General features: G+C 37.4%; 1 protein-coding gene across 2 annotated transcripts in view; it reads right to left on the bottom strand.

The window, feature by feature from the left end:
- tmem175 (transmembrane protein 175) overlaps positions 1-6211 on the bottom strand; it is a 31558-nt gene extending 25347 nt beyond the window's left edge. The window contains exons 1-3 of one of the 2 annotated variants that reach the window (XM_028805610.2): positions 5914-6211; positions 3908-3946; positions 3701-3798 (exon numbers count right to left, since the gene is read on the bottom strand). In XM_028805610.2, coding sequence (XP_028661443.1) covers positions 3701-3798; positions 3908-3946; positions 5914-6114 — 338 coding nt within the window. In that variant the 5' untranslated portion in view covers positions 6115-6211. Of the gene's footprint in view, positions 1-3700; positions 3799-3907; positions 3947-5913 lie in introns of those variants that run through there. The other variant, XM_051929493.1, reaches the window with a different exon arrangement.
- Between the last annotated feature and the right edge of the window lie 6798 nt (positions 6212-13009).

The raw sequence follows: 13009 nt of genomic DNA, 5'->3' as shown, positions 1-13009 counted from the left end.
ATACTGCAATACCGGTTTAAATAGCCTAAACAATGTTCAGAACGTGGCGCAGCGGGAAACTGTTTAAGGGGGACCTTTTTCACTGCTACACCGCTAAACACGCATGCAACGGAGTACATGCGTTAGTGGAGGTATTGAGCGGTGAAAAATGACAGAGAACATTCCGAAACTGAAGCTGTAGCAGACGATAAAGTTGAACATGATGACACACAAGAACTTTTGCCGAAAAAAGGAGCCACGTCTGTTGCCTGGAGATTTTGGTTTTAAAAGGTCGGATGTGGACCAAACAACTATTTACTGCAAATGCTGTTGAGCTAAAGTTGTTGCTGGAGGTGTTAACACGAGCAATTTGCTGCACCACCTTAGCCGCAAACATGCTTTGGAGTACCATGAATGTATGGAACTAAGATTGGCACCCTCCACGTCCTCAGGTAAAACTGAAAAAGCTAGAGGACACTCAAGTCAGACGTCACTTAATAATAATAATAATAATTCATTACATTTATATAGCGCTTTTCTCAGTACTCAAAGCGCTATCCACACAGGGAGGAAATGGGAAGCGAACCCACAATCTTCCACATTCTCCTTACTGCAAAGCAGCAACACTACCACTGCGCCACCTGTGAGGACACTTGTAGACGCATTTGCTAGAGGACTGCCTACGACAAAAAAAACAAGCGACAGATCGAGATAACCAACACCACTACAATCCATATAGCTAACGTGTCAGTGGACAGAGATTGTTAACATTAACAGAAAGTGTAGTTGGTTTACAAAAAATATTTACTATTTATTCCTTTTCTAAGACATGTTCAGTGCAATACAACTTTTGACAAGCACCTCTGGATATTTTACTAAGTCTAAATGCCTCTTTGGATGGTTGAAAATATGTTGTCAAAATTATAGTTTTAAGTTGTTTGCAAAATTTGTTCAATAAAACGGTGCTATATTTTGACTGCAACTGTAATTCAATGTGATTCATCCACTCATGCATGGGGAAAAAAATACCGTTGAATACCGTGAAACTGGTATAATTTTGAAAAATACCGTGATATAGAATTTTGGTCATACCGCCTAGCCCAACTGTCTACCATGCTACTTGGTAGGTTATTCCAATTGTCTGTGGTTCTCTGTATAAAGAAAAACTTCCTAATATTTGTGCAAAATTACCCTTCGCAAGTTTACAACTGTGTTCCCATGTTCGTGATGAACTGTTTTTAAAATAACAGTCTCAATCCACTGTGCTAATTCCCTTCATAATTGTAAACACTTGAAATCTTTTGCTTAAACTGAAATGGCTCAGTTTTTAATCTTTCTTCATAATTCATCCCCTGTAGCCCTGAAATGAGCCTAGTCGCTCTTCTCTGGACAGTTTCTAGTGCTGCTATGTCCTTTTTGTAGCCCGGAGACCACAACTGCACACAGTACTCCAAATGAGGCCTCACCAGTGCATTATAAAGCTTGACCATAACCTCCTTGCACTTACAGTATACACCACACATCATGCTACATAACCTAACATTCTCTTTGCCTTCTTAATGGCTTCTGAACACTGTCTGGAAGTTGATAGCGTAGAGTCCACCACGACTCCCAAATGCTTCTCATAAGCTGTACTCTTGATTTTCAGACCTCCCATTGTGTATTCAAACCTAACATTTTTACTTCCTATGTGTAATACCTTACATTTACTGACATTAAATTTCATCTGCCACAAATCTGGCCAAGCCTGTATGCTGTCCAAGATCATCTTCTGTAATGATTTAACGGATTCCAAATTATCTGCCAATCCAACTATCTTTGTATCTTCTGTAAACTTACCTAGCTTGTTACTTATCTTCCTATCCAAATCCTTTATATATTTATATTCAAAATAGCAGCGGCCCTAGCACTGACCCCTGGGGAACACCACTCTTAATATCATCCAATTATTATATTTCCTCGCACCCTCTGCTTCCTGTGTCTGAGCCAATACTGCACCCATCTACAAACATAACCCTGAATTCGCACTTCTTTAAATTTGATGCCCAACCTCTCATGTGGCACCTTATCAAATGTTTCTGAAAGTCAAGATAAATAATGTCATATGCCCCATTTTGATCATATCCTTTTGGTGCTTCCTCATAGAATTCCAACATGTTAGTAAAATATGGCCTCCCTCTTCTGAACCTGTGCTGACTGTTCAGAAAAACTCCTGTACTTTCCATATGGTGCTCAATCTTATCCTTAATAATTCCTTCCATTAACTTTCCTGTGATGCAGGTTAAGCTTAGTGGCCTATAGTTGCTTGGATCTGCCCAGTCTCCCTTCTTATATAATGGGATAATATTTGCCATTTTCCAGTCCTTCAGAATCTCCCCAGTGCACAATGACATCCTAAAAATATGTGTCAAAGGTTTATATATGTATTCACTAGCCTTCTTAAGAACTCAAGGGTAAAAATTATCTGGTCCTGGTGATGTGTTTGATTTCAGCCTATTTAATCTGAGAAGTACTTCTCCATCTACAATTTCTAAATCACTCAGAACCTCATTAGCCCAATTTACCTCTGGGCGGTAATCCACTTCCTCACTTGTGAAGACCTCAGAAAAATGCAAGTTTAGGGCATCCACTATTTCACTGTCTGTATCTTTTAATTCCCCTTTACTATTACTGATACACTTCACCTCCTGCTTGACTGTTCTTTTACTACTAAAATACTAAAAGAATCTTTTAGTGTTGTATTTTGCCTTATCTGCTATATTCCTCTCCAACTGTCTTTTAGCCTCCCTAGTATCCTTCTTAATGGTTGCCCTCATGTTCTCATACACTCTATGATTTATTTTGGAGTCTTACACGCCTTATGCAACTGTTTTTTTCCTTTTCAGCTTCTTTTCTAACTCTTATTAACCCGCTGCGGATTTTTTTTAAAATTTCCTATTAATTCCAAATTTAGGTTATGTACCTGTCCTGGCATTACATGTAAATAATTTTTAAACCTGTTTCATTGCTCCTCAACTGTATCCACACTTAAAAGCTTGCCCCAGTCTACCCTCCTTATACTTGATGGTCTTATAGCCTTTGCCTTTAAAATGCTTATTCTCCTCACACAAAGCTTTCCTTTGCTTTCACTGGTCTATGGTTCAGTGTGGGACACACAATTATACCAAACAGTGGGGTGACTACATTTCTCCATTTAAATAGACTAGGGATATCAGCAAATGTGCCCAGGCCACTTGACAATATCTTTGTAGAATAAGCAATACTTTATCTCCCTTCACAGTTGCTTGCTTCACTCTGACATATCAAAGGCATGCAGGTATACATGGGACAAGTTCTTCTCATTTAATCACTTTTCAGGAGACATTCAGCACTTTTTCAATGAGCTGTAAGGGTACCTATAAATTTGTCCATGTTTGTAAAAGGGACCTGCAAATGTAATTCATCTTATTAAAAAGGATAAAGAAGGTGTGAACAATTGGGTATTTTAAGGAAACTATAGGAGAATTTGGACAGCACTAGCTAGTAGCCATGTCTGTGTTATGCCACTTTGTGAGAATCCAACAGATCTACATATTTACAGAAAGACATATATTTCACAGTTCACCAGTTTCTAATTATTGTTTACTTCTGTGCTTATACCTATGTGGCCTTTTATTTAAGAGGCCAAAATTTCATAAATTAGGTAATCTTTTCAAAATAGAAAAATATTTAGTGCTGATACCTTACATGTGCTGACCAGGCCACAGTAACTATTAGGAAGGTTGTCAGGTACACTGCAATTTTTGCTGCTAAAACCCGTTGTAAACTTTCTTGCAGTTCCTGTTCAAAGCAACATAAAGGTACATTAAGATTTAATTATATGAAAATACCTAATGAACTAATTGCAGTAATGAAGTAAACATCATATTTCATTAAAAAAAAACTTTACCTTGTCTGGCTCTATTTGTGTATGTGAAACCGGTAGAATCTGAAAGATAATATTAATCAGACACAGATTAGCTTGCAGAATATATTTTATAAAAATATACAAATTATGTAGCTCACCAACTAATCTAAGAATAGGCTCAAATCTGAGTATGGACACATTTTTGCAAATCTTGGTCCTCTGTGTTATGTGGGTGTTCCAATGAAATGGCACCCAGTGCTGCCAGGATTGATACTCATTTTGATTAAGAATGATACATGGTGTGCTTTTATTTCTAGATCTCACCATAGCATGATCACATATTCTATTATAAATATTTTCAGCAAAAACCACCCAAATATAAATCTATTGTAGAAAGACAAATGTAAATGCTGACAAGTGTAAAGATACTATGTAGGAGTACAAGGTAGGCAAAATAATGTACCATACCATTTTCCAAGCCTGCTTAATCCTGAGCAGGGTCACAGGAGGCTGGAGCCTATCCCTGCAAGCACAGGATGCAAAGCAGGAACACTCCCTGGACTGGGTGCCAATCCATCACAAGGTGGATACACCACACACACACACACACTAGCTTTGCCAATCCACCTGCATGTCTTTGGACCGTGAGAGAAATCTCACACATACATGAGGAGAACATGCAATCTCCATGCAGGGAAGACCCACGATGCAAACTTTGGTCTATTTACTGTGAGACAGCAGCTCTATAACTGCAGTAGGCAATATGTCTGCAAAAGATGTCCTTCTCAAAAGGAAAAAGGGAAATCTGCAGCAGCAGGGAGTGCACAACTCATCATACCAATGGCAGGGGTGGAACCTGACATGAGTAGTGTTCTGGAAAGGTAAAGTTGAAAAGGCAAGAGAGAGGTGTACCATGAAATGATGAAAACATGTGATGATCTTGCAAGACGCTGTGTAGTAGACAAACAAATTGATAATCCACAGAAGGAGATCAAAATCTATATGGTACATCCTAGCAGCCAGGCTGCAGTGCAGTGTAGGAATCTCCCTAGAAATCTAGAACAGTGGCCCATTTAAGGCAATGTCCAGTGATGACTGGAGGTCACTACTTTGTATTGCAGTCTTAGGTTGAAGCACATAGTCCCTTAAGGAGAGAATGTTCCTTAGAAGGTATATAGTCAAGAAGATGCTTGCAAGTCCAAGTCATACTTGGAGGTCAGAAGTATAGAGATGCTATGTCTCCCAACCAGGGGGTCCTAGCTCGATGTCCCTGCAGTTAAAAGAAATCCAGAAGAGGTAATTGGACTTCACTAAAAGGGAGTCTTGATGAGTACGCTAATGGGACACAAAATACATTTTTAAGTCAAAACTCAAAGAGTTGGTATCTCAGATGCAGCTCACAGATAGAAAAATGCTGACTTGTGATGTCTGTGTGTTTTGTTTTGGTCATTCGTGAAGTTTTCTTTATAGTCCCATTCACCTCTTTCACATTTAAATGTGATGTATAAAATGGTTCAACAGACGTTGAAGCTATTTAAGGAGTTGTACACAGTGCCATGAAGTTTTTACCCTTCATATTTCCTCCATTATTGCAAACTGTTGACACTGGACGGTTGATACAAACTTTCAAACTATTGTTTTTTTTTAGCTTGTTTTATTTCAAAGATTTGTAAACTTAAGTGACCGTTCCTGATTTCCTCCATTACTGCAACTGTTTACACTGAATGACCTCAGGTCTTCAACTAAAATATTTTTTTCTTCAAAGTAATGGACATACTGATGAATAAATGACATTTTAACATGTTTTTATATGTCATATTTCAACATAGTAGCTTATTCAATTTCAATCCTGGAAAAAAAATATAAAATTTACGATACTCTGGACCTCTGAATGGCCACACTAATGTCATTTCTCACGGTCTACGACAATCACTGTAAATATAACAGTATGACGCCATGACCCTATAAAACGGACCCCCTTAAAATAAATTATACAAATGTTAATATCGTAACAGGAGGGGAAAGGAGTATATGATGACACGTCTCACCATGACAGTGGCGATGATAGAAATGAGCGCATCACTATACGCCAGTAGCCGGTGCGAAGACTGCGTACTACTGCTTCCCTCTTTCTCCGATGGGGTTACACTTTCTAGAAATGAATGGGAATCTAGATTGCGATTCGTTTTCTTTTCCATTTCCTCGCAGACGTGGTGCTCGATTATTTCATCGTCATCCTTCTCTGCCATTGCTACACCGTCTCTCCACGCTTGCCTCCGCTCAAGTGGTGTTTACAAACAGAAACAGACACCAGCCGAGCTCAGCGGACAGCCACTCAGCACCTGCGCGGGGAAGACGCAAGAGACGTTAAACTCGGGCAGGAAGTGACGTCTTCAGGGAACAGGGAAGTTTCTTGAAAAACACACCCACCGTCTGTGAGACGCTTAATACTTTTTTCGCAAGCCGCAGATACCGTGCACTACTACAGTATCTAGTGTGGTCTGAGTTCAGACATTATATACAGTATGCCTATTACGAGGGAATTCATCCGTTTTCCAAACCTGCTTTTTTCCATTTTTTAAGCGGGATCAGTACCAGGGTTTGTTTTTTGGGGGGATTAGGCCGCCCATCCTATACTAACTTTCATATTTGAACATTAGAGCAATTTCCCTTAGATCGACAAGGTGGTGGGGAGTGTATGCTTGTAGTACTTAATAATTTCAAAATTTAGATAAACAATGATATTGAAATAGTTATATTATTACCGAGTCTCTTTTGCAAAAAGAAAATTTTACAAATCTTTTTTATTATGAAGAATTTGAACATTTGTATAATGTATACCACACCCATGTTAATTTGTGTGTGTGCATTAAACGTGGCAGTGTTTAATACGGGTGGACGTGAGGGGGCTTGAACCATTGTTTGCGCACCATCTAGGTGTTCTGAGAGAACACTACGAAAAAACTTGCATTTAATGTCAAAGCTTAGGAGTCGCTTGAACCTGAACAGGCAAAACAAAAGAACGGCAAATAGTGTTTAGTGTGCTAGGCGAATGGATAGCACAAAAACAACACAGAAACTGCAACTGAGGTTGTAAGTGACAGAGAGAGGGACAGAGTATGCAATGGCAAAGCTTGTGCTCCATAGCCATCTGGGCACAATATGCCACGTCAGATATTAAAAAGGAGATTAATCCATTTTAACCATCTATTCTGAGAATGAAAGCAGGACAAATATTTTAAAACATTCTGGCAACAAATTATTTTCACAGTATGAGGTATTTTCAGCGTTACATAAAATAACAAAAATAAACAAATTTAAAACAAACAGTTCTGAATTAGAGTAAGCCACCCTAATTTAGGATGTTCATAAGAAATGTGATAATTAAACATCATGAAGAAGAAGTACATAATAAACAAGAAGAGCTGCATCATATATTTGAAACATTAAAATGTACTGTATATGTTTAAAGTCTAAATAGTCCCGATTCTAATAGATACTTGCCATTTTTCACCCTCTGATGGAGGTCTGTAGAGGACTGGAACCCTAAAGGAATAAAAATTAAAATAACATATTGTGACACATAGACACACTTGATTTATCAACAAAACAGTTTATCTTTACTCTTTTCTTAAAATTAGTAGTGTTGTACATTCAAGTAATACACACATCACTACAAATGCCCATATTCAAATTAAGCCTCCTCCCTTTAGTCCTGATAATAGGACGCATACACCAGGCAGCATCGATTAGTGATGGTAGGCAAAGTGAAACCCCCCCTTTAAATTTCAATAAAACACTTCCACTGCCAAAAGCCACAAACTAAAATTAAACACAACTGTTTGATACCTAACACGAAAGAAATCATAATTAACACTGAACTTGAAATTGTCTAGAATGATACTCCACATGCTTATGTTTGAAATTTGTCAGTTTTAACCTTCTGAAAGTGGCACTTATAGGGTAGGACCACTAGTAAAAAAAAGTAAGTATCAAAAAGGTTATAATGTTTGTGATCTGTAACCTCAAGTAAAAGCTGCCTATATTACATATCTCCATTTTTTCAAAGTTTTGTGAAAAATAGTACATTTGAACACTTGTATCCCATTAGATAGAAAGATAGATACTTTATTAATCCCAATGGGAAATTCACATTAGGGGGGTAAACTCTTGAGGCTGGTTGATGTGGCATGTACAACTTCAAGTCCTTCTGATCATTTTTGCCAGAGACACCTATTGGTTTACTCTTTCTCATAAGGGTGTAATTTCCTTTGCAAAATATGATTCAAAGTGGCTTATGTTTTTTTTGGTCTAGAGGGCCAAGAATAGGGGGTGAACCTACAGTATCTTCTTCCTGGATCCTTTATGTGGGTGGTTATTTTGGGAACCAAAAATTGTTACCCTATGGCATTTCTCTGAAGAGTTGCTTTGATCCCTTTATTTTTAAAAGTGTAGTTACATTCAATAGTGATATTTTGCTAGGATTTTTTTAGATTTTGACTAACTTTTATGGTTATGATATTTACTAGCATAGTGAAATGCCGGTTTATTAAAACAGGCTTAATGGTAAATCGGTCTGTTTCAATCGTGTATTACATTTATGAACCACTGTTCACTGGATATGTCCTACATCCCTCTTTCTGTATACATTTTTTGTCTTTTTTTCATCAGACTTTCTAGCCCTTATGTCCCTCTTTCTTTGTGCTTCTTAAAGTCTTTGTTTTTCAGACATTCTGGCCCTGTTGTGGACACTGGCAATGATGGCCGATAGCATGGTTTACTGTCTTAAGACAGCCACTTGCTTGTGTTCATCGGACATTCCCGCCCTCTTCTGGGTGGTGGACCATATTATGCCAAGGCAAGGGTACAGACACCGGGTGGATGGACCTCTTATTGCTTTATGTAGAGAGATTGCATTTTATATTGATTTGTTCTTCTGCTGTTGTGAAATTTAGATTTTGAATTAGCTTTAGTATAGTACTAAGAGTTTTCAGACTTTTATTTCTTCCTTCGTTTTTTGGACTATGCTGTTTAGAATACGTTTTTTGGCTTTGTAAATTTTAATGCTATCCACTATAGAAAGCTTAACAATGCTGCCTCACAGCTCCAGTGATGTGGGTTTGAATCCTGCCTCAGCCATTTTTTATGTGGAGTTTGCACATCCTTTCTATGACCTTGTGGGTTTTTTCAGAAACTTAGTTTCATTACACATTAGTATGGTATGCCTGTCAGCTTAATTAGGGGCTTTAAAATAGTCCTATGTGAATACTTAAATGGGTTTTCTCTAGGACTCCAGTTTACTAGCGAGGTGAAAACATTTTAAGGTAGGTCCACTGTTAGATGTAACAGATGGCTGCTGGTGTGGGTGGAGTCAACTGCAGTCTTTTCTACTCTCTTATTTGCTCTGGCGATGAACAGATCTTTTAATGTTGGGAAACAACAGCCATTTATTTTCTCGGCTGAACAAATTACCCACTGCGACTGAGTCTTAGAAAGAGAAGAGGCAGAACCAAACCAAACGGTGATGGAGAAGGTCACAATATTCTCAGTGACGGCTGAGTAAATATTTAACAATATATGCCTTGATATGCTAAGCTTTCTTAAGCTGGCAAATGAAGAGCAATCTCTGCCTGGCTTTCATGATGATGGTTATGTGCTTGTCCCATTTTAATGTATTACTGAAAGCAGTCCCCAGGAATTTAAAAGACTGAACCACAGGCAACGTTTGGCCATTAATTTGCAAAGGTGGACAGTTAGTGACTTGTCAGCGGAAATCAATCCTTATTTACACTGTCTTGATAGTATTGAGCTCCAAGTTGTTATAAGAACACCATTCTACAAGATGGTTCATCTCTCTTTGATAGGAAGACATTATTGGAAATGAGACCAACTACTGTTGTGTCATCTGCAAACTTTAAGATTTTTAGAGATTTGTTCATGGATTTACAGTCATTTGTATGAAGTGAAAACAGGAGGGGTGAAAGAACACTGCATTGGAGGGAGCCTATGCTAATTGACAAGAGCCCAGTCTGACATACTGCTTCATATCTGACAAGAAACCCATAATCCACTGACAGACATCATAGGGTACACTGTTTAACTGGATTAGTTTACTCTGAAGAAACTCTGAAACAATGGTATTAAAGGGTGAGCAGAAATCCCAAAACAAGACCCTCACATGATATTGCTGTGCTCTTCCCTTTTATATGTCCAATAGCACACTCAGCATGTCAGGAACATCAACTATCTTCAACAACATTATAGCTCAACAAAATCAGGCAAAAATAAGTTAATTGCCTAGATTTTGCAGTCTGACCTAAAAGTAAGACAGGCATGACAATATAAAATTAAACTTATTGTGTAATTTCCTACTTTGAAAAACCATTGATGCATGTGTATGTTTGGTAGGGGAAGGGAGGAGGTATCAGTTCTGCATTTAAGAAAATTATTTACTGAGAAACTGTGCTGTAGTTCATTTAGTGAAGTGATACTTGCTGCAGCACATCACAATCGTGACATTAACAGATTATAGTAATATAGAATATTTGTAATAAAATGCAACAGCACAAAAATATAATCAAACTTGACCAATCAAAATGGAAAAGACAAACAGGATGTGTCATGAAATTTTTGTTTATTGTGTTTTCTTTGGGTTCTAACTGGACCTTTGGATGTAATTTTAGAATTAGTCTCAAGCCATTGATGCTAGAGATCATTACTTTATGTGTGTACATGGAAATAATGGCAAGATGTTCTTTAGCTAGCCGATTCTATTTTCTTTGAAACTATTAAATTTGAATTCATGCTACTTGTCAGGATCATGACTGCTTTTCTGCGCTGTATACTGACACTTGACAGCTTCTCAAAATACCAACTGCAGTCATTTTCATAGCTGTATTTAAAGCTAGGATGATTTTATTGACAAAACCATGACAGAATCATACAAGCATATTAGTGCAGTCACTCTGACAGATATGTATGTATTATAGACATTATACTTGATTGCACTAGCGGTGCACAATTATTATAATCTACTGACAAGCATGAAAGTAATAATAAATTAGAAGAGATTATACGATTTTTAGATGTATAAAGCAAAGCCAGTATGAGGGTCTTAATTTTTCAGCAAATTATTGATCCATCAATCAATGTTGTCATCCATTTAATGAAAAGTCACCTTTTATGTACAAAGTAGCAGCAAGGCACAGTCTATCATGATAGAAACCAACAAAACTAACCCGAGATAAAATGCTAGTTCATCTCAGGATACTGTATGTTCATTGTACCATAACAATTCACCTAACATTTGAATATTTTGCCTGTGGGAGAAATTCAGAGTACGAGGAGAACACCACATGGACATCAGTAGAGCACATAGACAGTGACTATTCCAAGCAGCAGACACAGGTCCTTTGAGTTATACTGGCCTTCATGAAGTAACCAATAAGGGATATTGAACAAATCAAAGGATAAGACACCAGGGAAAATAAAAACACATAGCCACTGTGACTCATACAGTATATATATATAAATTTTTGTAAAAGTTACCATCTACCTTTAAAGTACCTTCAACCAACTTGGAGCTGTATTCTTCTTTTGTCTTCCCCTAATCTGATACCCTTCGTGTATTACTCTTCTTTCTACATTCAAAAATGAATTACCCTTCCTCTCTCACTATTGCCTTTTTAGTCCCATTAAAGACCTGTAACGATGGAGCTTTGCACTCTCTCTAACACTTCTTGATCTGGGGTGAGACCTTCAGACTTCTGATGATCCCTCTAAGTTGTGCCCTGGGCTTTTAACTTGTAGTTCTTTCCTGAAAAGACAAACACAAACAGGATTCACTGGCACCTGAAGCTCTTAAACCCTTCCCTTAGGTTTTCCATGTCCTACTTGATGTTCCAGCAGGGTCAGATGGAGTTAACTGTGACTGCACAAACATCAGTCAATAATTAACTTGTTGTCTTGATCTTTGCTGATTGGCAAATTAAAATATGTTAAATTTACCTTTATGTGACAATATATATATCAGATTTTGGAATTGGTGAGGACTAAATGGTTGTTAGTTATGCCCTCGTAGAACTGTTAGTTCCCTGTTTTCACATCATTACATGTGCATTTAGATTAATATATTTGTGTTAAACATCATCTGAAAATGCTCACATTAACAGTATAAAACAGTCATCCTCTTAATTTTCAAATTCAACATGACATAAGTAATGTTTTATAACAAATTGCTTCTGGCTTTGTCTAGCGTCCAATTAGTAGCCTTCTGCCAATCTCTTCCCAGCTCTCATTTAACAAAGATTACTGATTAGCCTTTGGGATGAATGATGAAACCAGAGAATCGAAAATAAATCCAATACAAATAAGGTGAGAATGTGAAAAGCACCTGGGAACTGAACATACAGTAGGTCTCTGGAGCTGTCAGGGTGAAGCTCTATTCACTGCATCATCATGTAGCAGCAACAGAGGACCTGCTTGAAAGAAGAATAAAAATAACATTCAAATCATCTATATTTATAGAATACCAAAGGTGATGGTGCCAACACACTGGACAATTAGCAATTCAAGGTTTACAGTGAAAAAATGATGTATGGAGTGTTAATCAACTGTAAGGATAGGGGTTAATTATAAGGGTTTCATTGTTTGATTTTTTTGGTGCCATTTATATAGCACATTTAAAACAACATAATAATGCTGTGGCCAAAGTGCTTTACAATAATAGAATAAAAGAAAAACAAAACAATTAACATAAAACATAAATAGAAATAAAATATATGAACATAAAATAAAACACATAATAAATAGAAGTAATGTTATATACATAAAAAATAGAAGTAATGTTATATAATCACAAAGAGAAAACCATCAGTATTACTGAAGGTCACGGAATGCAAGTGAATGGAAATGAGTCTTTAATTTTGTTTTAAACAGTTCAATTGTAGATGACTCCTTTATAAGATGAGGTAAAGAGTTCCACAGGTGAGGCGCAGCAGCTGCAAAGGCCCTGTCCCCCTTGGTTTTACACTTGGTACGAGGGACAACCAGAGACAGCTGACGAGAAGATCTAAGCACTCTAGATGGCTGATGTAAAACACACAGTTCAGATAAATAGGCAGGAGCAAGCCCATGTAAAGATTT

Source organism: Erpetoichthys calabaricus, chromosome 7, assembly GCF_900747795.2.
Source record: "Erpetoichthys calabaricus chromosome 7, fErpCal1.3, whole genome shotgun sequence".
NCBI classification, from domain to species: Eukaryota; Metazoa; Chordata; class Cladistia; order Polypteriformes; family Polypteridae; genus Erpetoichthys; species Erpetoichthys calabaricus.
The sequence above is the reverse complement of the archived record's forward strand: the minus strand, read 5'-3'. Positions and strand labels throughout refer to the sequence as shown.